At 43.7% G+C, this 27429-nt stretch overlaps 2 protein-coding genes across 10 annotated transcripts; one reads left to right on the top strand and one right to left on the bottom strand.

Annotated features, from left to right (window-relative positions):
* Window positions 1-2: 2 nt before the first annotated feature.
* On the bottom strand, window positions 3-5798 carry LOC109550387 (uncharacterized). 9 transcript variants are annotated; one of them, XM_019937903.3, is made up of 3 exons: window positions 5355-5798; window positions 1466-1520; window positions 3-187 (listed from the first exon to the last, which is right to left on the bottom strand). In XM_019937903.3, exons 1-3 carry the CDS (start codon window positions 5796-5798, stop codon window positions 3-5), a joined length of 684 nt encoding a protein of 227 aa, XP_019793462.2. The 9 variants fall into 9 exon arrangements, 1 of the variants encoding a protein (XP_019793462.2); XR_004529006.2 differs by lacking the exon at window positions 3-187 and adding an exon at window positions 3267-3460 and having other exon boundaries at window positions 5030-5798; XR_012324482.1 differs by lacking the exon at window positions 3-187 and adding an exon at window positions 3389-3460 and having other exon boundaries at window positions 5030-5798.
* KLHL42 (kelch like family member 42) lies at window positions 5797-27071 on the top strand. Its single transcript, XM_004323284.4, has 3 exons — window positions 5797-6668; window positions 17136-17329; window positions 21599-27071. The coding sequence occupies exons 1-3, from the start codon at window positions 5797-5799 to the stop codon at window positions 22048-22050; spliced, it is 1518 nt and encodes a 505-aa protein (XP_004323332.3). The 3' UTR covers window positions 22051-27071.
* Window positions 27072-27429: the final 358 nt, after the last annotated feature.

Raw genomic sequence — 27429 nt, 5'->3', positions numbered from 1 at the left:
GGTCACTTTCTAGAAAAATGAAGCGGCTCTTTGACTGCACGTCGATTTTTCTTTTGTTTCTTCCCAGTTGCACCGCAGGTGAACATTTGACTTGCTGCTGTTAATGCTGAACACTTTCCAGGCCATTTCAATACTCTGTCCTTTAGCCTTTGGAAGACGTAGATTCTTTCCTCTGCTTTTATTCTTTCTGTGAAAGTGAAGTCACAGACACCTTTTACTAAGTAAATATAAAGGCAAGTTGAAAGCCAAGAGTGTTTCTGAGGAAAACAATAGTTTAGTCACTTGATGTCAGATAAAGGAAGGATCCATTTCACCAGGAACAAGACATCATTTTGTCAGGACACTTCTATAAAGTTTTTTAAGAAACTTGTGACTGCAGGGTTTTTTTTTTCAATTATCTTATTTTCTTTGATTTGAAGTTCTAATTCAGGTTCACTAGAAAACTAGTTTGAGCATGGGTTTAAATTGTTTTCACCAAAAAAAAAAAAAAATCAAAAGTAAACGAAAACTGAAAATGAAATAAAAAATTTAAATTTTGCAGTGATTTTGAAAACACTGAATATGAATCCTGGTCACTTCTTAGTGCCAGGCATTTTTTTGCAAAGGCTAGCTGCAAGCTTTTTAAAAAGAAGATTAAAGATCCAGCCAAAAGAATATCCTTATAACATAGATAAAGCACAACACCCATTAAAGTGTATTTTGTTCAATCAAGACTAAAAAGCATAATTGAAAATTGTGATGAAGTTCAAACTGGGGGTTGCCTAATCTGTTTTCTGATATTTATGTTTTCAAGTTACAAAGAAGTCTTTGGGAAGCACACACATAAAGGCATCTCTGAGCAGATGTAGTTACACGAAATGTGCATTAGGGAAATAGTTTTAAATTTCTACATATTAATAAAGTTACTTCCACTGCAATGCCAAAACATTTGAAAAAAATATTAAAAACAGTGAAAATGGCTTCCTTTGTGAAGACTGTGTGTTCCATATCCCATACATTCCAAGATGAAATTAGTTCAAAGCATGGAACTGTTGCTTTTTTGTATCCATTTTTATACAAAACATTAGTGGTAATTAGTTTGGGGCATAAAGTACCATACTGCTCTTTTAAAAAAAGAAAAAAAAAGAAACTTTTTCTCTCTTGTGATCTGTTTCTCTTATACTTTTTTGCACACTCACTTGACACAAAAATGTTAACATTCTTTGAACTTTCATCTCTTCACCTGTCTACTAATAAGTTTAATAATCATATCTTTTGATTTTTAGAAGCATAGTATTAACGATTGATAATAAAGAGGATGACAGTCAAAAGACAGAATAACTTTAAAAAAATTTCACTTTCTTCTGAGCAAAAATTATATCATGGACTAACACCTAACCTTCCATAAGCCACATAAAATGCACTAAAAATAAAAAATATTTTATTCTAATGAACTTCTCTTAGAAAGCAAGTTTCAGTTGCTTACCTGCAAGCAATCTGACTGTTTCATCTGTTCGGAGGAAAGAGGGAAGAGAGGTTTCCTAAAGGCAAAACAGGAGACAGATGAGGAACAAAAGAGTACTCCCTGTTTTACCATGAAGTTCCATAGCTATTTTGATTAGTTCATGCCCTGGGGACATAAACCGGAAAGTCAACTTTCTAACCTTCTAACCTCCACATCTTTCAGTCGCATTAAATGTGGTTTCTTTCCTGTGATATATAATTCCTTGAAGTTCTCATGTTCCCTGCAGGGATAGTGGAACAATCCACAGTTGTTTAATCCTTTTGCTGTCAGAGGATATTCAAGGGGAGACCAAAGTTGCATTTTAAAGAATCTACAAGTTCCAATGTAAAAGCAGGCTCTAAAATTTTTAAAATAAATTTTGGGGTGATTGATAAACATTGAGTCTGGAAACAGGTAACTTCTTGGAGCTGGGTATTTTGAGAAGGAGAGATTTAAAACTGAACAGCAGGGACAGAGGGAGGAAACTTCAACCAACTGAGATGTGGAGCAGAAACATCCCCGCATGAGCCTGATTCAGTAGCTCTGGTGTGGGAACCAGAATTCTTATTTTTATAAAAAGTGTCTCAGGTGATTTCCTAAGATGTTTGGAAAACACTGAAATAGGTGACTGAAATAAGTGAAAGTTTTGCCTACATGAAATGCTCAGCCTGAATTAAATAGAATCATTTTAAGAACTGTGCTACTTTAAACTCATTTAAATTGCCCCCTATGCTTTAATGAAAGCAAGATATTTCAGTTTTGCTTATTAAAAAAACAAAAAAGAAATAAAGTTGATTTAAAAGTATTGGAGGTACTAAAAAATAGAGATAAACAATTTTTAAGTGGTAGTGAAGTAATAGCATAGGTTTCCTAAATTCAAAAGATTAAAAAAAGTCAATATGTCATCCTTGTTTTAAAGATGCTAATTGTAGTATTTACTTAACATTTTCATTTCATCAGTTCATAAAATTGGTGGAAATCATTTTGTAAAATGGGGCCTGAGAAATTGGAATATATCATTAATTATTAAATTGACATGCATTCACTTAAAAAACCCAAACCATACCGAACAGTACAATAAGAAATAATAACCATCCAAGATCTTACAATGTTAACATTTTGGTAAACATCCTTCCAGACATCTCCATTCAAAAAATAGATACTTATATACAGTTTTACAAAAATGGATTCACACTGTTTCAGAAACTGTTTTTTAAAAATCCAGTGTAAAATTACATGTTCAGTGTCTCTCAAGAAAGCTCTACATCTAAAATTGTAATAGCTCTATGGTATTTCATTCTACCCATGTACCAAAATTTACTCTGAGCCATAGTTGTAAAAGAGTATTAAAACATTATAATCTACGGAGAGCATTTACAACATGTAATAAACTTTCAATAAATGTTAGCTACTCCTAACATTATACATTGTTTTTCAATTTTTTTATTATTCAAAGCAACACTGTGACAAACATCTTGTACTTTGATTTTTTTCCATTCTAGGTCAAAAGGTATATATACCTTCCATAAAAATTCTTGAAGAAATAGCCTAACTCTGTGTTTGACCATTACTTTAGGGTTTTGTTAAACAGATCATCATGTGTTTGAAGTGAATCATGGTGCCACAAAGGCCACTCTTTATTATTCATTAATCAGTGGATAACTATAAAAGTATACCTCCAGCTATAGACAAGCAACATTTTCATGAAGCTTAAAAATAATTTTTTATTTAAAATAGTTTATCTTGCTTTGACTTTGCATTTCTAGTTTAACAGAAAACTTACTTTGTGAGTTATTAAAATGACTTGATCTTTAAGAGGCTTTCAATTCTAAATGAACTTATGTCAGGGGCCAAAAAGCTTACAGGATCAGTGCCCAGTACTATCAAGCTGACATCCCAGATTACCTGCCCAAGATCTGCTCCGATAATATTACTGTCCGTGAATTGCCTTTCTAGTGCACATGGGTTTTTTTTGGTCTGTTTTTAAAAAGCAAGAAAATACCAGTCTGAGGCATATCTATGATGGCTGGGAAACAAAAGCATCCACTGGTGAAAGATTCTAAAGGGACCAAGGAGAGACTAAGAGCCTGTTCTTCGCTGCCCCACTGAATCTGGCACTGTCGCTGATGGAGGGACAAATAAATCCCAGGTCCAAGACTCTGACACAGGGGGCAACTTCCAGCAAAATTTCCCCAGCTAAATGCCTAATGCTGGACGTGGAACATTAGAGGATGCTAAATTCATGACCACCTACCCCCAAAGAACCTTAGATGTCTCCACTACATGCTTATTGAGAAAAGAAGTGTAAAAGGGCCAGGTGAGAACTGAATTGTATCAGTAAGGATTTAAAGGCCAGGTGAAACAAGGTGAAAGCTAGACGTTTTTCCCAGGATCCAAGAAAATATCTTGAAAGAGGCAAGTCATAGGTCCATCTTTGTTTCCTTCACTTTTCCCAGGGAGGCCAGAACCTACTAGAATTTTTTTCTGTCTTCAAAATTTTAGTTTCTTGTTCATGGTGTATTATAAAGAAAATAAGGGATGACAACACCTCACTGTGAAGCTGTTAGTTACACAGAAAGAAGTGCAAATGTAACCGAACAATGTGTTGAAAGAATTTCATGTTTTACGACATGACTTTCTCCTCTGTTTTTTAACCCTTCCCCTTCCTAACATAAAATGTTAATTAGCTTTGTCGGAGGTATCTTTTGTTTGAAATACCCGGCAATGTACTTACGAAGAAGTTACTATTTAACAACTTGTCATTCATGAAGAAAGCTAAAACTTGTTAAAAAAAAAAAAAAAAGTCCAAATACATATTCTCTCCCCAAGTAGAGGACTACTATTTGGTTCTCAGTCTCTGGTCTGAGAAAGTTTCCAAGCGGTTTTTGGTTAAGATAAGGGTGAACACACACACACACACACACACACACACACACACACACACACATACACACATTGCTCCCTCCCAATACTATCCCTTCTTCTACTCAAAGGTAACCTAACAATTACCGCCTACTCCCCCTTTTGAGGATTAATTCATAGCTCATGAGCAGCACAAGATCCTTGTTATTTGGGGTGAGGTTTCTATTTGCAATGTTCGGTGTAAGAAGATGGGGAAGAAGTATCCTTCCTTATGAAGTCCTCAGACTGCAGGGGCAGGGGTAAGGGAAGGGTAAGAGGGTGGCGAGAAGAGCCACCTCTGAAGGCAAATATGCGTAAAAGCGGCCAGACCTTTTGCTCAGAGGTAACATTCCGTGATGGCTAGTCCAACCAAACTGAAATTGGGAATGCAATGGCTGTTAGAAAATATTTAAAAGGCACGTGATCTAACTTTATTTAGTTGAGTTGTACTTCTTTCTTTTAATAGCATAAAGAGAACAGGCCCCAGCAGCAAATACAAGCTCCTCTGCTTCCCAGCCCTTTCTATCGGGCGCACCCCGTGCGCCGAGACCTGCAGAACCTGCTACCATCTGGCTGGCCCTTCTTCCTGCAAGATGGCTCCTACGCGATGACCATTCCGAAGAATCAGCTCGAGGTGCCACCTACACGCTCAGAGACGGCCCGTGTGCCTCGGCCCCCCCGGGACACGATGCCGGACTCGATAGGACTGGCGATCCCCGATGTGATGTCTTTTTGACTCCCGGACCCCGACTTATTTCATCCCTTTCCTCCCACGCCCGTTTCTTTTCCTTATCCCTTCCCGCTGGTAAGGCGCCTTGGAAGAAAAGGCAACCGGCTTCATCCCGCCTCCCGCGCGCCCGGAGCATAGCCGCAGATCCGGCGGGCGGCAGGGTCTCGGCGCCCGGCGCGCGGGGGCGGCCGCGGGGACGCGCCTTCCCGAGGCCCGCCGCCGAGGCCTGCCACCTCCTACCCTCCGCGAAAGCCGGAGCCGGGCGGCGGGGGTCCTGCGGGCGGAAGTGAGAAGCCAGGCGTGGGAGGAGGCTGCCTGCTGGGGGGCTGGGATCCCCTCCCGGCCGACGGCCCGGGACGACCCGAGCGGGGAGCTATCGCCGCCCGGGCCTTTTTTGGCGCGGACGGAGGCCGGAGGGGCTGAGCCGCCGGTCCCGGGGGGCGAGGCCGAGCCACCGCCCCCGGGACCGGGAGGAGGGGCCGCCTTGGTCCGGAGAGGCTGGGCGGGCGCGGCCGGGCGGGGGCGGCCCTGCGCCGCCGCCGCCGCCGCCGCCGCCTCCGCCTCCGCCGCCTCCTCCCGGCGCCCGCGCTCGGCGACCGCCCCGGAACCCGGCGAGCGAGCGGGGGCGGGAGGCGGGCGCTCAGAGCTGGCTGGAGCCCCGGCCGCCCCCGGGCCCCCGGCCATGTCGGCGGAGGAGATGGTGCAGATCCTCCTGGAGGACCGCTGCTACCCGGTGAGCAAGAGGAAGCTCATCGAGCAGAGCGACTACTTCCGCGCCCTCTACCGCTCCGGCATGCGCGAGGCCCGGAGGCCGGAGGCCGGCGGCCCCGAGGTGCAGCAGCTGCGCGGCCTCAGCGCCCCAGGCCTGCGCCTGGTGCTGGACTTTATCAACGCCGGCGGCGCCCGCGAAGGCTGGCTCCTGGGCCGGCGCGGGGAGCCGGGCGGTGTCGGGGAGGAGGAGGAGGACATGGACGAGGTGAGCCTGCTGTCCGAGCTGGTGGAGGCCGCCTCGTTCCTGCAGGTCACGTCCCTGCTGCAGCTGCTGCTGTCACAGGTGCGGCTCACCAACTGCCTGGAGCTGTACCGCCTGGCGCAGGTGTACGGGCTGCCCGACCTGCAGGAGGCCTGCCTGCGCTTCATGGCCGTCCACTTTCACGAAGTGCTGTGCAAGCCCCAGTTCCACCTCCTGGGCTCTTCTCCTCAAGCCCCCGGGGATGTCAGCCTGAAGCAGAGGCTGAGAGAGGCCCGGATGACAGGGACTCCTGTCCTCGTGGCGTTGGGGGATTTCCTGGGGGGACCCCTGGCCCCTCACCCCTACCAAGGGGAGCCCCCGTCCATGCTCAGGTACGAGGAGATGACTGAGCGCTGGTTCCCGCTGGCCAACAACCTTCCTCCTGACCTGGTGAATGTCAGGGGCTACGGGTCCGCCATCCTGGACAACTACCTCTTCATCGTGGGCGGCTACAGGATCACCAGCCAGGAGATCTCCGCGGCGCATTCCTATAACCCCAGCACCAACGAGTGGCTCCAGGTGGCCTCCATGAACCAGAAGAGGTAAGCACCCAGCCGCGGTGCTGCTTTCCCATGCATCCACCTGTTCGGGACTCCGTTCCCGCGTGTTTACTGGGCAGTCACAGGAGGTTGTGCTGAGGTGGGAATGACATCCTCGGGAGTGTTGCTGGCCTTGACTCTGGCAAAGTTCCCGATGGACTAAGAACTTGCTAGGAAGCAGAGGCCCTCGTGAGGTCAACTAGCTGAGTAGTTTCCTCGCAGGTATTGCGCCGTTAGACAGATTGCCTCTTTTTGGCATCTCAGTGGAAAAAAAAGATGTCTGTGGTTTCCTAGAAGGATACTTTCAAAGAAAGCTCTCTTTAATTTTGCTTGTATTTTTACCTTTTTTTGTTTTTTAGGAACTAATCGTGATTATAATGACACACGGGCAGTAACCTGTAACACTGACTTTGGAGGATCTTGTTGTTAATGACTTTGAAGCTTTCCGCACTGAGGCACCAGGCTATGATCGGAAAATAATCATTGGACTTGTGTTAATATTAGCTATACAGGATTACCTTTCTTACTTTTTGTCCTCTCTTTTGCATATCAGTTTTCTTCCCAGACAGTCTTCATTATGGACCCAAAACTTGAACCTGGCATTGGTCACCTAAAGAATTAGAACATTACCATCCACGCCAGCCTTCTCCCTTCCTATTCTGCAAATCCCTCCCAACATGCACTTGGGTGACTTGAAGAAAGGCAGAGAAAAGGAGGAGATTGCGGGGAGGAGGAGGGAACAGAGCCAGGAAAAGTATTGGAAAATAAGAGCAAAGAGCATTATAGGAAGAAGTGGTAGGGGAAAAAAAGATGGTAGGGCCCAAGATGGCCCAGAGCCATTCAGAAGTGGGAAGAAGAATCAGTGTAACCCAAGAAAGGACAGGAATACCTTTTCTTCTTGTCCACCTGTACCCATCTCAAGCCCCGCCATGGCTCCTCCTCTGAAGTGTGGAACGAGGAGTTGGGGGACTCACAGCCAGGCAAAAAAAAAACAAACCCAAAAAACTCTTAACAGGAATGGGAAGGTCATTACACATATTTACTTGACTCAAGGTTCCCCCCCACCAGCCTAAGGGGGGGAGGGGTCCACTGGTGTTATTTCTACTATAATATAAAATTCAATTTGGAAAGTTTTTTTCTGATGATAAAAAATACATAGTTATGCTAGAAAACTGGGAAAATGTCAAAGAATGAAGAAGCAAAAAGACTATCACTCCCACTCCCTCTGATAACCATCTACAGGTTGGCTTATTTTCTTCCAGCCCTTCTTTTTTTTTTTTTTTTTTTTTTTGCGGTACGCGGGCCTGTCACTGTTGTGGCCTCTCCCGTTGCGGAGCACAGGCTCCAGACGCTCAGGCTCAGCGGCCATGGCTCACGGGCCCAGCCGCTCCGCGGCATGTGGGATCTTCCCGGACCGGGGCACGAACCCGCGTTCCCTGCATCGGCAGGCGGACTCTCAACCACTGCGCCACCAGGGAAGCCCCTTCCAGCCCTTCTTTAGTGCATTATTTACACCATTGGGATGATGCATTCAAAATTTGATATCAGAGTGTTATTTTTAAACGGATTCTAAGAGCTTTAGTTGAAGCAACAAAGGAACATGCAGTGGTGATGGGCGGTGCTCAGATGAGGGGTACAAGGCCCAGCAGGTTTTCACCTCTACACATGTGTCTCCTGCTGTACATTTGGTGCTCAACACGCCACCCCTAGCTCCAGAACTCTAACACGGCACCTCATGGGATTCTCTTTTCTCCACAAATCCTTGGTAGTCCTTTCCTCCCGCCCCCAGGAATGCCCTTACTGTCCTCTTTAGGGGGAAAAAAGAAGTATTTGAGTAATGCATGAATACATGCTTAGAAAAATTGTAAATGACAAAAAACACGGAGTAAAAAAATATGTGTATCTGTAGACATGTTATAGTTATGTAAGTCTATAAACATTTATATTTATACATTATAAAGGTATATTTATAAATATGGTGATAGTGGTTAACGGGAAAATGTCTGCATCTTACACATATTTTTACTCTAAAATTGATTAGCTTATGCTGATTATTGTGGCCCTTGATATTTCCACTCTGAGAGTCTTGTCTATATCAGCACATGTAGATGCACCTCACTCTTGTTAATGGCTGTTCAGTGTTCCAGCCTATGGATGCACAGGACTGTAATTAGTTCTTCCCTTATTCGTGAGCATTTAGGTCGTTTCCATTGGCCATTAATAAACAGTGCCATGTTGAACATCTTGGTGTACGTGTGCCTAGCTTAGTAGGCATATGTGAGTTAGTTCTATATGGCAACTGCCTAGAATCCCTGGATAGGTGGGGCAGAGCGTACATGCATTTAAAATTTTGGTAGCTCCTGCCAAATCGTCCATCAAAGAATTGTTCTAGTTTCCTCTCCTGTCAACAGTGTTTGGGCTTGCCAGTTCCCTAGACTCTTGCCAAGATAAGACATTATCATCATTTTTAAATTTTTACCAATCTAGTAGGCAGAAGCACTGGTGTGAATGTCTCTGCTTGGAAGAGAGATTGTTTGTTTCATATGTTTATTGGCCATTTGTATATCTTTTATAAATGGCCTTTGCCGGTTTTTAAAACATTGGCTTATCTTTTTCGTATTCATTTTAGAAGTTCTCTTCACGTATATAGATATTAGTCTCTCGTCTCTTAGGTAATGTTGCACATGTTTTTCCCCTGCTGTTACTTTATCAGAAGGCTCAAAAGTGAAATGCCTTAAGTGACCAGGCAGGTAAAGTCAGTGAGTAGAGGGGTGGGTGACAGTTATGATGAACCAGAGGGCTACTGACCCACCGCAAGAGGGCTCCACCTCTTGGCCACAGCTGGTTACTGCCGCAAAGGCGTGAGGAATGGTGTTGCCAGACATCCAGATATCCTGATTTTTTTTTTTTTAAGATGTTGGGGGTAGGAGTTTATTAATTAATTTATTTAATTTTGCTGTGTTGCGTCTTCGTTTCTGTGCGAGGGCTTTCTCTAGTTGTGGCAAGCGGGGGCCACTCTTCATCGCGGTGCGCGGGCTTCTCACTATTGCGGCCTCTCTTTGCGGAGCACAGGCTCCAGACGCGCAGGCACAGTAGTTGTGGCTCACGGGCCTAGTTGCTCCGCAGCATGTGGGATCCTCCTAGACCAGGGCTCGAACCCGTGTCCCCTGCATTAGCAGGCAGATTCTCAACCACTGCGCCACCAGGGAAGCCCCTGGATATCCTGATTTTTAAATGTTGGCAACTTACTCCATTTAAAAAGCAAACAAGTCAACAACAACACAAACCCTGTAGACAAAACAAAGTGTAGGCCACAACTGGCCTTGTGAGCGTCCAGTTTTGGACTTCAGGTTTATAGGGTATTCTAATAGGAAGAGATGTTAAATATTTTGTAGTCAGATTGGTCACGTGGGTCCTGTGAGCTTTTTATCTTGCATACGAAAGGCTTCTACAAGCCAGGACTAAATACTCATCTGTCTCGTGCTCTATTACTTTTATAGTTTTGCCACTTTACCTTGACATCTGAATCTGCTTGGGATTTATTTCCATATACGGCATACTATAAGGTTATAACATGTTCTCTGAATGTCCCAATAGCCTTAATTCTTCACTGTGATTTGCCAAATCAATTATCCTATGCTAATTTTCCTGTTTTCAAACTGGTAGATTGGCCATTCCTCTACCTATGACACATTTTAAAATTTTTATAGCTTGGGAATCTTGTCTGGTAGAACAGATACCCATTTGTTCTGTTTTGTTTTATCTTAATTCTCTTGGTTATTCTTCATACATTTTCTCCTTCAGATATACTTTAGAATCGCCTTGTCAAGTCCTGGTGGAATTTTGACTGGAATTACATTGTATCATAGGTTAATCTGGAGGAGGATTCACAGATTTCTGACACTTTGTAGCTGGAAAAATGGCTTGTTTTTCCATGTATTTATTTGGGTCTTTTGGTCCTTCAGAAAAGGTTTCTTTTATTACCTTTGCATGGTCTGTGTACTTCTTGTTAGAATTATTCTTAGGTATTTTCTAGTTATTATTGTTCTTTTTTTATCCTTCCACTGTTTTTCATTATATTTTTTTAAATTGGGTTCCATATCGGAATTTGTACCCTTCTTTATCTCCTTCATACTTTGACTCAGCTCTGACATGGTCTCAACCAGGAGTCCCTTCCCGAACCCTCAGTTGGGCTAAAGGATCAAACTTCATGCTTTTCTAGCACACTCCTCACCTTGAATTGAAATCTTCTGTTTATGTTTGTTTCTCTCCTTCCAATTGGGGCCTATTGCTTATTCAATGCTTATGTATATTCATACTGCTAACATGGTGTCCAATAAATAATGGATGCTTAAAAACACTTGGCTTTTTTGAATCGTGGAATATATTTTACATTATTGTAATAAAAGTGAACACGTGTATATATATATATATATGTTTTGTTCTTTTAAAATGTAACATTACAGTGAATATTTTTATCCTGTAACAGTCATTATAGTTATTTAGAATAGCTGAAAAATAATAGTAACATTTAATTAAGCATTTACTCTGTACTAGGTACTGTTCCTACTGCTTTGCATGTATCCTCTCACTTATTCTTCACAAGGATTATATTAGGTAGGTTCCCATTTTACAGAGGCAGAGACTGAGGCACAGGAAGTAAATTGCTCAAGGTGTGTAAAAAGTAGAGTAACCGAAATGTAAATATCCGTTGACTAGATATAATCGTTTAGAGAGTTTATAAGTTTTGGCTTAATGACCGACAGTGACCATCTTCATGCAGACCTTTAACTTTTCCTTTTAAAAATGATTTTCTTCCAAGGAGTGGAGCACAGATATTTCATTGCTTTTCAGAATTTCATTGTGTGTGCCTCAACCTCACCTCAGCCTCTCTGCCAGCATTATTCTAGTCACTATTGAATAAACAACAAAGATGATATGGCTCCCGCCCAGAAGGAGTTTATAGTTGAGTTTGGACGATGAGACAAATAAAAATGAAACCTAGAGTGGGATTATCCCTGGATAATGCGTTCAACACAGGTTCCGAAAACACTGGAGGAAACTTAGAACCTTGAGTACAAAGGGCACCTTTAGGCCTCTGGTTACACAGCATTTCACATCTACCTCGATTCACTGCCTTTGCGATGTATTCGGATGGTTGACAAAGGGGTCAAAGGCAGAGCAGCCCGCTTTCCCCAGGGACTGAACAGTGCAGTGATCCCAGAATCTTAAATAACAAGAGATAGGCGGGAACTCTGGGACTGGGAGATTTTATAAAGCCCTTTGCACCCTGGAGAAAATGGTGCAAAAACAAAAACAAACAAAAAACACAAAGAGACGTTTAGTGCTGTGCTCACTACTTGAAAACAGCAGTGTGAGTACACAGCACTGTTGGAGAGGCTGCTTTGAAGTCCAAGGACACAACACTGCCAGGTGGTCTGAACGTGAATTTGATCTCAGGCGTTGTCAGGACATAACTTTTTACGTGTAAAGGCTTGTGTGCCCACGGAGTTGCTTGCTTCCCTTCCTCACTTTAATTAGCAATAACTTGCAGGAACTGGCACTGTTGCAGCCATCAGTTCATTATTTTCTGTATTTCTAGAGTTATCTCTAGTATCGTCTGTTGCCTTGCACCCTTGCTCTGAAATCGGAGTCGTGTTGTGCCATCCTGTTGTGTGTGTGAACACAGCAACGTTGGGAGAGAAACCTAACAAACGAGTCTCCCGGCAGAGAAGGAATTACAGTTGTCAGCTTTGACTGTCCCCTTTCCTCTGAGCCAAAGTTTAGTATTTTAGAGCACTTCTAGAGGCATGAAACCTTCGAGAGATTTTGTCCTCTGTGGTTAATTGCAGTGGAGCACAAGGATAGTATGACGTAAACTATATGTCTGTTCACCTCCCCCCAGTATAATTTTGGCCAGCAGTTTAAACTGGTTTGTGCATTAGGTTTGCTCAGAGGTGGTAGGTAGTAGGGAGCAACCATGACTTTTTTTGTTGCGGTTCGCGGGCCTCTCACTGTCGCGGCCTCTCCCGTTGCGGAGCACGGGCTCCGGACGCGCAGGCTCAGCGGCCATGGCTCACCGGCCCAGCCACTCCGCGGCATGTGGGATCTTCCCGGACCGGGGCACGAACCCGCGTCCCCTGCATCGGCAGGCAGACTCTCAACCACTGCGCCACCAGGGAAGCCCCACCATGACTTTTTCTGTCTCCTAACCTTCCCTTCTCCCCTCCCTGGTCCCTAGGGGAGGGTAATGCTTGGGGGAAGTGGCAGAGGGGAAAGAGGAGACAAAAGGCCCTGATGGTCCACAGGCTGCACAGTCCTCCCCGGAGAGCTGGAGAAAGGGCTAGGGAAAGGAGCTTGCCTTTGATTCTAAGTTTTACCCTAATGGTAACAACTTTTCTAAGCAACAAATCCTAACAGCGGTTTGCATGTCTTGAGCTGTCACTCAGGGCTGCATGTCGTGGTCACTACTTTAGATGTCCTCCCTATGTCCTGCTCTCTGAGACGGGCATTATTATTGGCCCCATTTTCCCAAAGGGGAAGCTGAGGCTCAGTGAGTTTCATTAACTTGCACATATCACAGGGCCCGCACTCTAAGCCACTCAGACCCCGAATCATCCTGCCCTTCCGATGGTTACAGTAGCTCTTGTTAGTCTTTGATACCTGTGTGCTGGTGGTTGGCTGGGTTCGTGTTACTCTGCTTTTAAGGATTTCAAAAGCTTTTTATTCCTTCTAAGTGAAGTAGAAATTAGATCGTCATCTCAGTTTTCTCACTTTCATTTCTATTTACTGTAAGTCAAGTATGTAGCTACAACAAATCGTTATTTGATTTAAAATTCTTTGTGCCTCCTGAATGGAGTATGTCAGGGATCAATATTAAGAAAACACTGTAGGGAGTTCCCTGGTGGTGCAGTGGTTAGGAATCCGCCTGCCAATGCAGGGGACATGGTTTCGAGCCCTGGTCCGGGAAGATCCTACATGCCGTGGAGCAACTAAGCCCGTGCGCCACAACTACTGAGGCTGCGCTCTAGAGCTCATGAGCCACAACTACTGAGCCTGTGTGTCACAACTACTGAAGCCCGCGCGCCTAGAGCCCGTGCTCCACAGCAAGAGAAGCCACTGCAATGAGAAGAGTAGCCCCCGCTCACCGCAACTAGAGAAAGCCCACGTGTAGTAACGAAGACCCAACGCAGCCAAAAATAAATAAATAAATTTATAAAGAAAGAAAACACTGTAGAGGTGATACTTTTTAAAAATCAGTGATAGCTTGGATTCACACCTTTACCCTTCAGAATGTGGAGAGTAGAAGAGTTATTTTCAGAAAATGGGAAAAGGCAAGAATTTATGGAAGTGAAAGCACTTTGTACAGAAGTCCAGCACTTTGTCCGTTACAGCCAGTGACTATTGCAGTTGACAAATGAGAAACCCATCCTCCAGAGGTTAAGAAACGTAGGCAGTGACATGCAGGCAAGCATTCCCTCTAGTGACCCCTTTCTGCAAGTTACCCTTTTCAACTCTTACAACGTGCTTTTCTTTTCCCTACTGAGACTCAGATCAACTGAGATTTAATGACTTGTTCAAGCTCACAGAGCTGTTGAGTAGGGGAGCTGAGACTTCCCTGTACAAGCCTGGGTTCATAATCCTTGGCAGTCTGCCTCTTCATCAAGTGGCCTGTTTTTGGGAGGCAATTGCATCATAAAACAAATTCAATATTGGAAAAGTGTTTCTCTTTTCAAGTGAATTTGAGCATGTTGGGGTCTGGAGAGACAGAGTTGTTTACTTTTAACTGCCTATTCGTTCAGCCTCAGAAAGAAGCCCCTTACGTATTGCTTAGGACAAATGATTATGCTGGAGGAATAGCAAACACTGTTCTGATCTTACAAAATTTACTATCTGTGTACCTTTGGGAAGCAAACACAGATTGTGGGCTGGTAAAATTTTAAGCTTTCTTTCCTTCGGATCCCCAAATTTGCACACACAGGGAGGGCATCATGGTCAGATTTTAAGGACCATTGGCAGCAGGAAAGGTAAGCAAAATGAACCAAGGACCCCCCAGTAACTGCCACCCCGGTGAAGTCTATTGGCGTGAAAAACTGAGTGGCTGACTGAGTTTAGTGGACAATAGGAGGTTCTTGATGAAGAGTACCCTGTTTACTCTCTGATTTGAAAAGCAAAACTAAGCTAAAACTCATTTTTAATGTAACGCAAACATTACAGGGACCTTTGAAAAAAATCTTAATTTTTTAGTAGGTGACTATTACTAACATATGTTCTAGATCATAATGCACCATTGTTTATTAAACATCTGTCAGGAGAGCAGGCATGGCTACTTGTTCCCTGCTGCTTTTTAATCTACCCTCTGACATGCTTTTTCCATTTGGAGCCTCTACCCCCCATTCTTTCTTAGGATGTTGTTACTTTTGAAGAGCTCATTATGTTGGCATTAGATGAGGCCTCTGAATTCACCGGGTCTAGCTTCTTTATTTCAAACACTAGAAAACTGAGAAATTTTAGTGATGGTATCTTTTCTCTGTGTCATACTTTCTGATAAGCTGTGTGGTGTAATTGTCTCGACCACCCTGTGATGGGTATGGTCCCCACGCTAGAGACAAAGGTCAGATAGCTGGTTATCAGCAGAGCGGGTCTAGAAGCAGGTCTCCTGCTCCTACAGTAATGCGAAGCTGCTCGTATTACTGTAAACTTGAGATGGTTGCACGTATCACAGTCGGCTGACCCAGCACTTGCAAATGCTTATATCCTTCCTGGCCTTCAAAGAGTCCATTAATCTTTATGTACTACACTGAAAGAAATTAATTTTTTTCTTTTCGATTCAAAAGTCATGAGGCTTTTATTTAGTATCTGAAGCCGATAAGCAGAGTTTAGTTATATTACTGAATATGGGCCTTAAAACCAATGCATTTCTCTTCTAAAAATTATTTACTCTTGTTATAGGTGATCATTTGTTGATAGAGGTATTTGTTAACATGTGTGAATACCCTAAGAATGCCAGATCAAAATAGTTTTTTTTTTTTTTTTTTTTTTGCTGTACGCGGGCCTTTCACTGTTGTGGCCTCTCCCGTTGCGGAGCACGTGCTCTGGACGCGCAGGCTCAGCGGCCATGGCGCACGGGCCTAGCCGCTCCGCGGCATGTGGGATCCTCCCGGACCGAGCCACGAACCCGTGTCCCCTGCATCGGCAGGCGGACTCTCAACCACTGCGCCACCAGGGAAGCCCCAAAATAGTTTTACTTAGTTCACTGCTTACCTCCCCCTACCTTATATGTTGTGAAGCAATATAGAAGACGCCCTCATATCGAGGAGGATGGGCAAGTGATCTGCTTAGGTGAACTCGTGGTAAAGGGGTGTCTGGACCACCCTGTAGCAAACAACCTTTGCATGTGCTTGTCTGTGTAGGCAAGCACTGGTGTGTACCTAGGATGGAGCCTACCCACTGGGAATAGAGAGAGGCGAGGGAATGGGGTGGGTACTTGCTCCCACTCTTGGAAGAGGTATTGAGTTTATTTTATTTATTTATTTTTGAAGTATAGTTGATTTACAATGTGGGTTTTTTCTATTTTTTATTGAAGTGTATTTTTACATTTATTTTTCTTGAAGTATAGAGGTATTGAGTTTAGCACGTACAAAGTGGTTCTTGGTTTAAGCAAAGCAAGATTAGTCCTTGTTATATTGAAAATTGCTTATCTTCAATAGCTAAAGTTTGGAGAATGCACCAAACTTGTGGATTCTTGGGGACAAGAGTGCAATTTGAGATGCCGTTCAGTCATTCCTTTGTCCCCAGGCAGAATAGCACCCAAATTGGAGAGCTCATTTCCTTCAAATATCCAGCAGGTTCCTCACGCTGCTTTAGCAGATCATGCCGTTGTCTTACTTCTTTTTCTTGTTTATACTGGCCTAATGTTTCGCTTTCAAAAGCTGTACATTTTATTTTCGGCTGTGCCGTGCAGCTCGCGGGATCTTAGTTCCCCAATCAGGGCTCAAACCTGTGCCCACTCCATTGGAAGTGCGGAGTCTTAACCACTGGACCGGGAAAGTCCGTTTTGTCTTACTTCTTCTTTTTTTAAATTATCCTTTATTTATTTATTTAATTTACGTTTTTGGCTGCGTCGGGTCTTAGTTGCGGCACGCGGACTCTTCGTTGTGGTGCGTGGGCTTCCCTCTAGTCGTGGCGTGTGGGTTTTCTCTCTCTCGTTGTGGCGCGCGGGTTCCAGGGCGCATGGGCTCTGTAGTTCGCGACATGTGGGCTCTCTCGTTGAGGCGTGTGAACTCAGTAGTTGTGGCGCACGGGCTTAGTTGCCCCGAGGCATGTGGGATCTTAGTTCCCTGACCAGGGATCGAACCTGCGTCCCCCACATTGTAAAGTGAATTCTTTACCACTGGACCACCAGGGAAGTCCCTGTCTTCTGAATGATCAAAAGAACTGACTTTGTGGGCCTTTGTGTCTCTCTTTCAGGTCTAACTTCAAACTCGTGGCTGTTAATTCAAAACTCTATGCCATTGGTGGGCAGGCCGTTTCTAACGTTGAATGTTACAGCCCCGAGCAGGATGCCTGGAATTTCGTGGCACCCTTACCAAACCCTCTGGCTGAGTTTTCTGCATGTGAGTGTAAGGGGAACATTTATGTCATTGGAGGATATACTACGAGAGGTAAGTAAAGGGGCCTAGTAAGTGGTCCTCCTACACGTGAGCTTTGGCAGCCTGGGAAAGGGCAGCAGGGGCTGGAGGAAACCCTCTAGTGTGATTTTATGTGTTACATAGTATATATTTACGTATCTGGAAAAAAGAGCATCCTGTATGACAGGGGCAGTTTGGAGAGGAGGGGCCTTTGATGCCTTTGTGTGAGCATGAAAATGGAAAGGGGGAGGGGGAGCTGTGAACAAAATGGATTTTCTTCCTGCTTTGGAAACCCCACCTTGTGGTCAGCCATCCTGTGACTTGGCTGGGTAACTCCCATCCTTCTCCCAAACGCACACTGAATCCGCCCCGTCCAACACTATGGAATTTAGTGCCACAGCATTCTTGCAGATCTTTGTTTTCACTTTCTCCCTTGTGTTTGGGCACAAGCATATCAGGTACAGATTCCAGAAGTTCAGCTCCAGGCGGTTGTTCCCATATCATAGAAGGAGCAAGTACATGAAGAGGATTCTTTCCTGACCAGTGATGGGAAGGGGTTGTGCTGGTTATTAAACCGTACATATGTGTTTTTCACTTTTGTGGGGGGGCATTTTATAGTTAATGATATGGAAACAAAAAGTTTCTCCAGAGGTTTTATACTGCTGGTCTTGGTAGGAAGCATCTCACAGCTTGGTGTTCTGTTACTTGGTTTTCTATTATTAACAGTAAGAAAGGCAATGGTGGACCACCAGGAAGAGGTGTGTCTTTCCTGTTATCTCTTTCCTTCCCATAAAGCAGTTGTTTCCAAGTTATCTCATGGCCAAGGCAGTTTATTTCTTCTTTTGGTCTGTCTGACTGTATAATGCCCAGAACTTTTAGAAAAGGCATAACTGGACTCTTAGCCACATTGAAGTAGTAGAGTTACCATTATATTTGACGTAGTGAAATAACCTATCACCCCTGTATGGTGTGATATGGGCAGGACAGAGCTCTCCAGCCCTGGCTGATAACAGGCGTGTGCTGATGGCCCCAGGAAGCTGCATGTGACCATTTATAACTTTGCAAAGAACAGAAATCCACATAATAATAATATGAAGTAGGTGGCAAAAATTCTTTCAACATAACCAGATGTGTCTTGTTTTGGGGATATATGTTTGAGGAAGAAGTTAAATGTAAGGTATTTTATGAGCATCTGACTTACTTTTTTTTTTTTTTTTGGTGACAGTGAAAGATTTTGATGAACACTTCTTAGAGTACCTCTAAACAGTTGATTGGTGGGGAGGGTGGTAGGCGGTGTTTTAGTTTCCTGTGGCTGACTTAACAAATGACCACAAACTTGGTGGCCTAAAGCAACAGAAGTGTATTCTCTCACAGTTCTGGAGGCCAGGAGTCTGAAGACAAGGTGTCAGGAGGATCACGCTCCCCCGAAGGCTCTAGGGCAGAAACCTTCCTTGCCTCTTCCCGGCTCTGGTGGCGCCAGGTGTTCCTTGGCTAGAGGCTGCATGATTCCAATCCCTGCCTCTGTCTCCTCCGTGTGTATCCGTGTCTTCCTCTTCTGTCTCTTATAAAGACACGCATCTCATTGGATTTAGAGCCCAGCTGGGTAATCCAGGATGACCTCGTCTTGAGATTCTTAACTAAATTACATCCAATAAAAAGTCACATTCAAAAGTTCTGGGGGTTAGAAGACAAACATATGTTTCAAGGGGTCACCATTCAGCTTTCTGCAGGTGGTTATGTTTATTTATGCGTTTAAGAAGATGCAGTGGTGACATGGGAAGAGGAGAACAGTGAGGCTTCTTCTTTTTCACTCCAAGTTTTCATTACTTGTCCCTAGTGACTCTCCACTGATGATAAGATAATTGCCAGCTTTTCCTTTACGGATACTTGAAAGAAAATGAGACCTAGCAGTCATTTCTTTCACCTTCAACATTGGTGTTCAGGTTACAGTGGTCAACTTTATAGACTTGACTAAACCATAGACCCGGGTGAATTCCTATGCGTGCATATGTACCTCTATGTGTATCTGTGTGTCTTCTCTCCTAGGAAAGTAAATACAGTTATTTACTTTTGCACATTTCTAAGAATTCTGATTCCTCCCTAGATTTTGTGACACAGAATGCGCCCTGTGGGCTGACCCAATGCACACATATCCCTTGGCTTCTCTTCTAACCAGGAGCTGGGAAGCGCTGACAGGAAGCACTGTAACCTGAAGACTATGCCCCTGGTAGATTTCCTAGTTTTTCCATGACCCTGACTGAGCAAATGTTCTTTAGAGTTGACCTGGAAAACCCTTGCTTGTGTGTTTTCTAGTTTCACAAGCCGCTACTAAAGTGCCTTCTTGACTTGGGCCACCCACTGTGATTCCTGTCCCGGCTTCCCCGAGCCAAATCCCCACGATGGGATGGTTAGGTGACGTGGACGGATGACTGTTTGTGTAAGGACTGAAAACGAGTTTTCTACGATGGGAGGGCAGGACAGTTCCTCGTCCTCTGAAGCCCCCCCTCCTCCTCTGCTTGGGCTCTTCCCAGCACTTCCTAATAGTTCCTTGTCTTGAAAACAAGAAGTCATAATTGTCATGAAAAAAAAAAAAAATTCAAGACTTAAGGTTGGCTTCGTAGCCTGCCGACTTCTTACGTTAGGTGAGACTTTTAAAATTTAGTAAGGAAGAGTTTGTGATTTTTATGATAGCTCTTTGATTGTTTTAATTCTTTGGCCGGCACTGAAGAAATGAAATTCGATAGAAAGTAGTAGTAACCACTAAAAGGAAGAAAGGTGATTTGTTAAATGTCAGAATCAACTCTAAATGTAAAAGCAGAAAGATCTTTCCGCCAACTCAAACGACCTCATCATGGTCTGAGCCCTTGTTGGGTGAGGAGAGAAAACATTTACAGAAGACCTGGAAGGACCTTCAGACCTGGACCTGAGAAATAAATACATTGAAGCTGTGCTAGAATAAGTCTTTTATTCGTGGGGTGGGGAGGGGTTACTGAGGGGCACTAGTTGGATAGATTAGTAACCAAACTCCCTAGGGCTGACTCCTAGGATAAGCTGTATCACAGTCGCTACAAAGAAAAGAAAGAGGGGAGGTCATAGTCTTGGTGGAAAACAGAAGTTGTAACAATTTTGACATTTCTGCAGGCTCCGGACGGGTGCACACACAGGATCTGGACTCCTTTCCCTTCCCTCTGTGCCCTCTTAGGAGACACTTGACTCGGTATCAGAGAGCACAGTGGAGCTCTAATTACTGCCCACTGTGAGTGGGTCCTTCTGTCTCAGGATCAAGTACTCCTCCCAGCTTCTGCAGCCATCAAAAGGCTGTGCGCGTCACTTGGACATCAGTTCCCAAGCTGGACTGTCTCGTACACTGATTTTGTTGTTTAAAAAACAACAACAAACAGAAAGTTCATTATTTTGGCTAATTCAGAGCAGTTTTAGTTTTTTTTTTCTAAGTCTAAAATATTCCATTTATTCTTTCCTTGAGGAGAAAAGGAGAAAAAAAAGAAGAACGATAGAAAAAAAGAAAAATGAAACTAGATATTTTAAATTTCACAAGCATTTTTCAAAAAGAGAGTAGGCAATAATTTTCCTGGAAAAAGCTCTTCAAAATGATGTCAGGGTAGTCTTTCATTTACCATCCGATTTTATCCACACAATAATTAACCATCTCTTGTGAAACGGGTGGGGAAGGGGGAACGGCCTTTGCCAGTGTGTCTCTGGTGTTACAGTTGGGAAACAGAATTGCCAATGATTCTGTGGCTTGAAGGTCAGAGGTGAGATTTGCTTGCATCTCTCCTGACATGCAGCTCTGCGTCCTTTCCTTTAGACAGCCCCAGAGATCCTGCTCGGCTCGCTTGGCTTGTTTTGTAGAATCTGTTGTCAAGGATAGATCCTCTTGGGGCTCTGCCAGTCGTCTGCGTTAAGCAGTCAGTCATTCAGTAGATACTGATGAGGGTTCTGAGGCTCGGATTCTTTGTACGTTGGCCTGGTGGTTCTCAAAGTTGCAAGGGTCCCAGGGAGGAGGGGGTGCTCTGTCACAGCGGCTCATCTGCCTGGCCTGGCCTGACCGACTCTGACAGCCTCCCAGGCAGGGGACGTACCCAGCAGGCCAGTGGGGATGATTCTGCACGGATCTCCTCCCAGCCATTTCGAAAACTATTTCCCCAACCTCGGCTTTCCTGAAATAGTTTTGCCTCTGTGTTAGCCAATCACTCAGGTGGAGGTAGGCGTGTATGTCCAGCCCAGGCAGCCGGCCTTGCTCCCGGTCGCTGTGTCATCATGCGGCTTCTTCCTGCCTTTCAGACCGGAACCTGAACATCTTGCGGTACTGCCCCTCCGCTGACACCTGGACGCTCTTTGAAACGTGCGACGTCCACATCCGCAAGCAGCAGATGGTGTCCGTGGAGGAGACCATCTACATCGTGGGGGGCTGTCTCCACGAGCTGGGGCCCACCCGGAGGGGCAGCCAGAGCGAGGACATGCTCACCGTGCAGTCCTACAACACTGTCACCCGCCAGTGGCTCTACCTCAAGGAGAACACGTCCAAGTCGGGCCTCAACCTGACGTGCGCGCTTCACAATGACGGCATCTACATCATGAGCAGAGACGTGACCCTGTCCACCAGCTTGGAACACCGAGTCTTCCTCAAGTACAACATCTTTTCGGATAGCTGGGAAGCCTTTAGGCGTTTCCCAGCCTTTGGACACAACTTGCTGGTCTCTTCACTTTATCTGCCCAATAAAGCAGAGACATGACTGAATCGACTTAGTATTTAAAAGAAACCTGGTTCAAGACCAAAACACAAAAGAACCATGTCTAATTTCGAGAGAGACTGATTTTTAAAGGGAAAATGTGGGGTTTAGGTCATTTATACAAAAGCTGTAAATACACCTACTTGAACTAATTACTTGAAAACTTGTGGAAAAAAGAGACCAACTTTATTATTTTTTTAATTATTGATTTTTAAATTATGGGAGCAAATCCATGATAATGTTTTCATACAAATGTGATACCCTTCGGCCGGTGACTGAAACTGATTCTCAAAAAGAAGATTCATTGTGCCTGCTTGGTAAAGGGCCAAAGTCAATAATTGGCATGAATGGTAAAGATGATTTTAAAATCAGTTTTATTTAGGTCACTTGAAATATCATTGATACCTTAAGTGAGAGATTATTTTTTTGGTTATTAATTTACTTGACAAACATATTAACACTGTCTTTCTCCCCCGGTCACACCCGCATATATTGCAGTGTATTTAAAATAGGTTCTATGTTCGTATATTTTATTTGCACACGACTTCCCAGGAAACTTACACCAGTGGAACCAGTACCCAGTCCTCCCCAAAACCTGCATAAAAACATTCTCAGCTATTTTTCCAGTCTTCTTTTACAGTTATGAATGCTGAGTAAATAGGAAGGTATAACCTCTTATTTCATTTACGTAGCAGATTGCAGATTTATGTGGTCAGATGAGTTGTATTGCTAGGTGTTCTGTATTTCTTAAAAGAGAGGATATATTGTTTCATTCTGTTCTTTTAAAAGGACAGATCTCTGTGTTTTTAAAATCGAGTCTTAAATTTAAGTGGGAAGGAAAGGAAGCACCAAATAACGGGGAAAAATGCCTTTGAGAGTTATTTTATTGACTGTATTTGACTTAGTTCTTTTTTTAAAGTTTGAAACAGTAACTTTATATTTCGGTCAGGCACCTTTCTAATTTAATCTCGGCTTTTTAATTCATGCTTTGCTTTTGTGGGGTAAGGTGAGGGTAGCTTTGAAACGTTTGTGCTGGAGAGAGGGGAAGAAGTCCCTACATAGATGGAATGGATCTGGTAGGATTTCTGGAATCTGGTAAGGTGCTCTGCTTGCCTTGGTTGGTAAATCAAGTGGAACCCAGCTCAAGCAGTTGTTTACAGTAAGTCAGTTAACAAATGAATACAATCTTCTGCCAGTTACAGATCAGCATTTCTTTAAAAATATACAGGCGTATCTCAGAGATAGTTCAGTTCCAGACCACTGCAATAAAGCAAGTTGCAAGAATTTTTGGGTTTCCCAGCATGTATAACGGTTATATATACTCTATACTGTCGTCTGTTAAGTGTGCAATAGTACTATGTCTAGAAAAACAATGTACATACCTTACTTTAAAAATGCTCTATTGCTAAAAAATGCCAACCCTTATACCTGACAAGCTGGGGTTGCCGCAGATCTTCAATTTATAAAAAACGCGTTATCTTCGAAGTGCAATCAAGTGAAGCGCAATGAAACAAGATATGCCTGTATACACGCACGTAAAGAAATTTTATTTTCATTGAAAAACACTTTCTGAGATTCCCTGATTTTCTGTGATGGAATAAGTTTAAACTGTGAGCTGGACCGTATCTTTCTGTCCTAACATTCCAGTTTCAGCATGCCCCGCTTTAAGAAACTCCCGTAGAAAAAGAAAAACTGTTGCAGCAAATTCATGCACTCAGCACACGTGCTGAGCGCCTCTAGTATGCATTCACCATGCAGCTGTCACAGAGGAGGCGGTAACCTTGACAGGCTTCACTTTACCCAAGGAGTCACCCCAGGGTTTCCGGGCAGCTGTGGCGTCCCGTACATATATTATGGTATTTTTAAAATTAGGGTCTACTTGTAAAAATTCTAGTTGCATAACTTTTCAGCAATACTTCTGTTAGGTAAAATGAGGTGTCTTTATTGCGGACCTGGAGACAGATCTTTGCATCTTGTCACCAAATCTTATCAGCACTCTCCTTTCAACGCTATTTAAGGGTTTCTAAGCCAGATCCATTTGTTCTCAAATACTTAGCCTTTTTTTTTCTTTTTTAAAAAAACAACAACTCTGAACTGAAATCTTCCTGGAAATGGTACTTTAATAATAGAGTTATATTAATTTATATTCACTATAGAATTGAATTTCCAATGACCAAGAATTTCATTACATATATTTAAAATCTAATTTATTTTAGATAGCATTAACTTTTGTTACTATAGATCTTAACATCTTTAAGGCTTATCCTTATATATTCATAAGATTCTAGCCAGTTGAATTAATTCTGGACAAACAATTGGAGATTAGCTCGTAAATACCCACATTGTAAAAACTACAGTATTATTCCTGCCAACCAGTTCTCTTCCTCATTACATTCTTTGGGTCCATTTTCTGAATGCTGACAACTAGATGCTTGGACCAAGTGAAGGCATACTCTGATCCACAAAGCTCTTTTTATAAACCAGGTTTGATGTGTGTGTGTATGTGCAACTCTGTGTGTGTGTGTGTATTTGCATTTGCACCCATCTGGCATATTAAGCTCTCTCTAAGATACGCAGACTCCTAACAAGACTGTTTCTTGGGGCTGCCAGTGGTACGTAGGCAAAGTGGAAAGTGCAGTAGGACAGATCTGTGGATTTGGGACATTATCCTTCCTGCTGTACACGTCAGCTGTGTTGGCATTTTGAGGGTAATTTTAATTTAGCCCTGTTCTCTCACTGGTGCCAATGTTACACTAAAGGCTGTACCTGTGACGAAGGCAATGTTGCTTTGAAAGTCTCCCTTTGTTTCCTCTCTTTCTCTATACATGTTCTCCTTCTTTTCAGAGATGCTTCTGAGGGGTGCTGACCTCTCTGTAGGGAGGGGAGTTACTGAGAGGACCCCAGTGGTGGCCACCCTGCCAGAGGCGGCTTATTTCACTGAGAACGGTCTGAATGGCAGAATGAGTCCTGAGTGTGAATTGTTAGAGGAAGGCTGTTGGTTCTTCCTGTCATTCTTTCTGGCTTTCTCTTCTGCACCCTTAGTTTCAGAGGGCTCTCCCTTTGCTTTTCTGATGCATGTGTAGGAGTTGACTATTTCAACCGTATTTGTTAAATCTTAACAAAGACGTACTGAGAAGGTCATGGATACTAGTAAGAAGCAAGTAGATGTAGATTAAGCATGAATACCAAAGAGAATTTCACTCTGCCATTTGTTTTGAACCAAAATCCCAAGTCATTCCAAATGCCTTAGATATCAATTAAAGTTGTACTGAGATGGACAAAGCTCTTTCTCTACAGAGAGAGTAATCAAGTAAATGCCTGTTCTCTTTCAATAAACCATTACCGAGCAGTGTGGATGCCGTGTCTTCAGATTTCCAGGTAAATTCATGGCTCTACCTGTTTAGCTGCACAGGTAAATCAAGTGGAAAGGCTTTGGGCTTCCTGGTCAACCAGCATTTAATAAGCAGTGGCTTAGTGCAGAGCACTGGAGAGACAGCATAGCAACAGAAAGGGAATATGGGTGGGTTGTTAGATGCCTTTCTCCTGCACCAGGGGTGGGAATGCAGAACATCTGTGCCACCATTCTTTCAAGGAGGCATTGTGAATGAGCGGCACTCCTCTCCTCCCGGACAGGAACTGGTCTTAAAATCTGTGTCATTAATGCTTCCAGGCATCCACTACCAGTGCATCAGAGTGAGATGAAGTCGATTTGTCATCCCTGCCTTAGGCAGAGGAGTGAATGAATTACGTGAGTAGACACCACCCAAGATGGCTTTGAAAGCAGTGAGCTGATTCAGCTCAGTTCCCTGGTTCCCAGAAATATGTATTAAATATCTATCATGTGAGAGAAAGTGCTAAGAAGTGGGGATACAGACATAAGTAAGCCACCATCCCCGGCCTTGAAGAGCTTACAGCCTTGTGAAAGTGTTTGTCGTGATGGTCGTAACTAGACTGTTCGTCTGGAAGATGCCCACTTTTGTCAGGCGCACTGGGGCTCCCTGGCCTTCCTGCCTCTTCAGTCCTGGTTCCAGTCTGTCCCCTACTTTATGGTTGACTAACAGTCATCATGAACCAGCTTTTCTCTAGATTTGAACATTACATCCTATGGTTTCTGTTTTTCACAGTATGCTCTTTTCTCACTACTTTCCGTAGTCTTCTCTGTACTTCATTTTTCAGAAAAGAATGATAGGAGATCTGCTTTATTTAAAATACTTACCAGGCTCCACAGCTTATGGAGCTGAGAGCTCAGCAGCTTGATCCCGTGAAAAGGAGGAGCAAAGCCAGGGAAGCAGGCAGGTATTGGGAGAGAAGCAAGCTGTTCACGTATGCGTTTGTACCTGTGCCTTGAACACACTTCCATAAAAAGGATTAATAAAGAAATGGACATTGAGACACTAGTCCTGACTGAAAGTCAGTTGAGTTTTTGCCTTTGTGATAACTGTCGAAGGGTATGTTTCATTCACATGAGAGTATTTAGTTTTCATTTTCTGGTGTTAATTTAGGAACACGATACAAAATACACACCGGTTGACACAGGCTGACTTCTGCCCTTGAAGTAACCATTTTTATCCATTCCTGTAGGCGACAGATTAAATGTAAAAGACGGTCAATTCTGAGTTGCAAAGGGTGCTGTAATGACCTTGATAGAGTTGGCTGGTGCTCTGTCAAATGGATGTCACAGTCTCTTACTAGTAAAGAGAAAGAAAATGTCATTTGCATTCTTGTGTCATTTTTCTAAAAAAATACTTAATGGGGACTCTTTCGATGTCTCTGCAAGGTTTTCATATCTAGTGGTCATTTTAGGCAAAATGATAATCCGTAGAATGAATAGTTATGTTTTGTTATGACTGATTCTTTGTTGAAAAGGTTGTATTGAGTCTTCAATTTCAAGTGTGGCTTAAAATGTAAACACAGCACATGATTCATTTCAGTACAATGATGCCTACGAAGCACTTACTCAAACCGCATTCCGTTGTGTTTAGAACGACAGAAGAAGATCTCTTCAAATAAAATAGTTCTGAATCGGTGTATGTTGTCCTTGAAGTATGAGCTGTGGACTCAGGGCTGGGAGGAGGCAGACAATGCGTGAGACGGGCCCGTGCGGTGGGAGCTCCTGACTGCCTGGAAGGCAAGACGAACACGTGAGCCAGTTAGAGAGGTGGCATTTGGCTGGAGGAGGAGTCACGTGGGGCGTGTCGCGAGAGCTGCTAGTGTTGGGAGAAGAGGGATCGGGGAGGAGGGTCTCTGAGTCCTTCTAATTCTGAATAAAAGAATGAAGTCTAAATCTCACCGTTTAGCAGCTGTGTCCCTCCACAATCTATGTTTTCTACCACTTCCCACTGTTGTAAGCGCCCCTCACTCCAGGAAAACTGAAGCACACCA

Source organism: Tursiops truncatus, chromosome 11, assembly GCF_011762595.2.
Source record: "Tursiops truncatus isolate mTurTru1 chromosome 11, mTurTru1.mat.Y, whole genome shotgun sequence".
In the NCBI taxonomy this organism is placed as follows: domain Eukaryota; kingdom Metazoa; phylum Chordata; class Mammalia; order Artiodactyla; family Delphinidae; genus Tursiops; species Tursiops truncatus.
The sequence above is the reverse complement of the archived record's forward strand: the minus strand, read 5'-3'. Positions and strand labels throughout refer to the sequence as shown.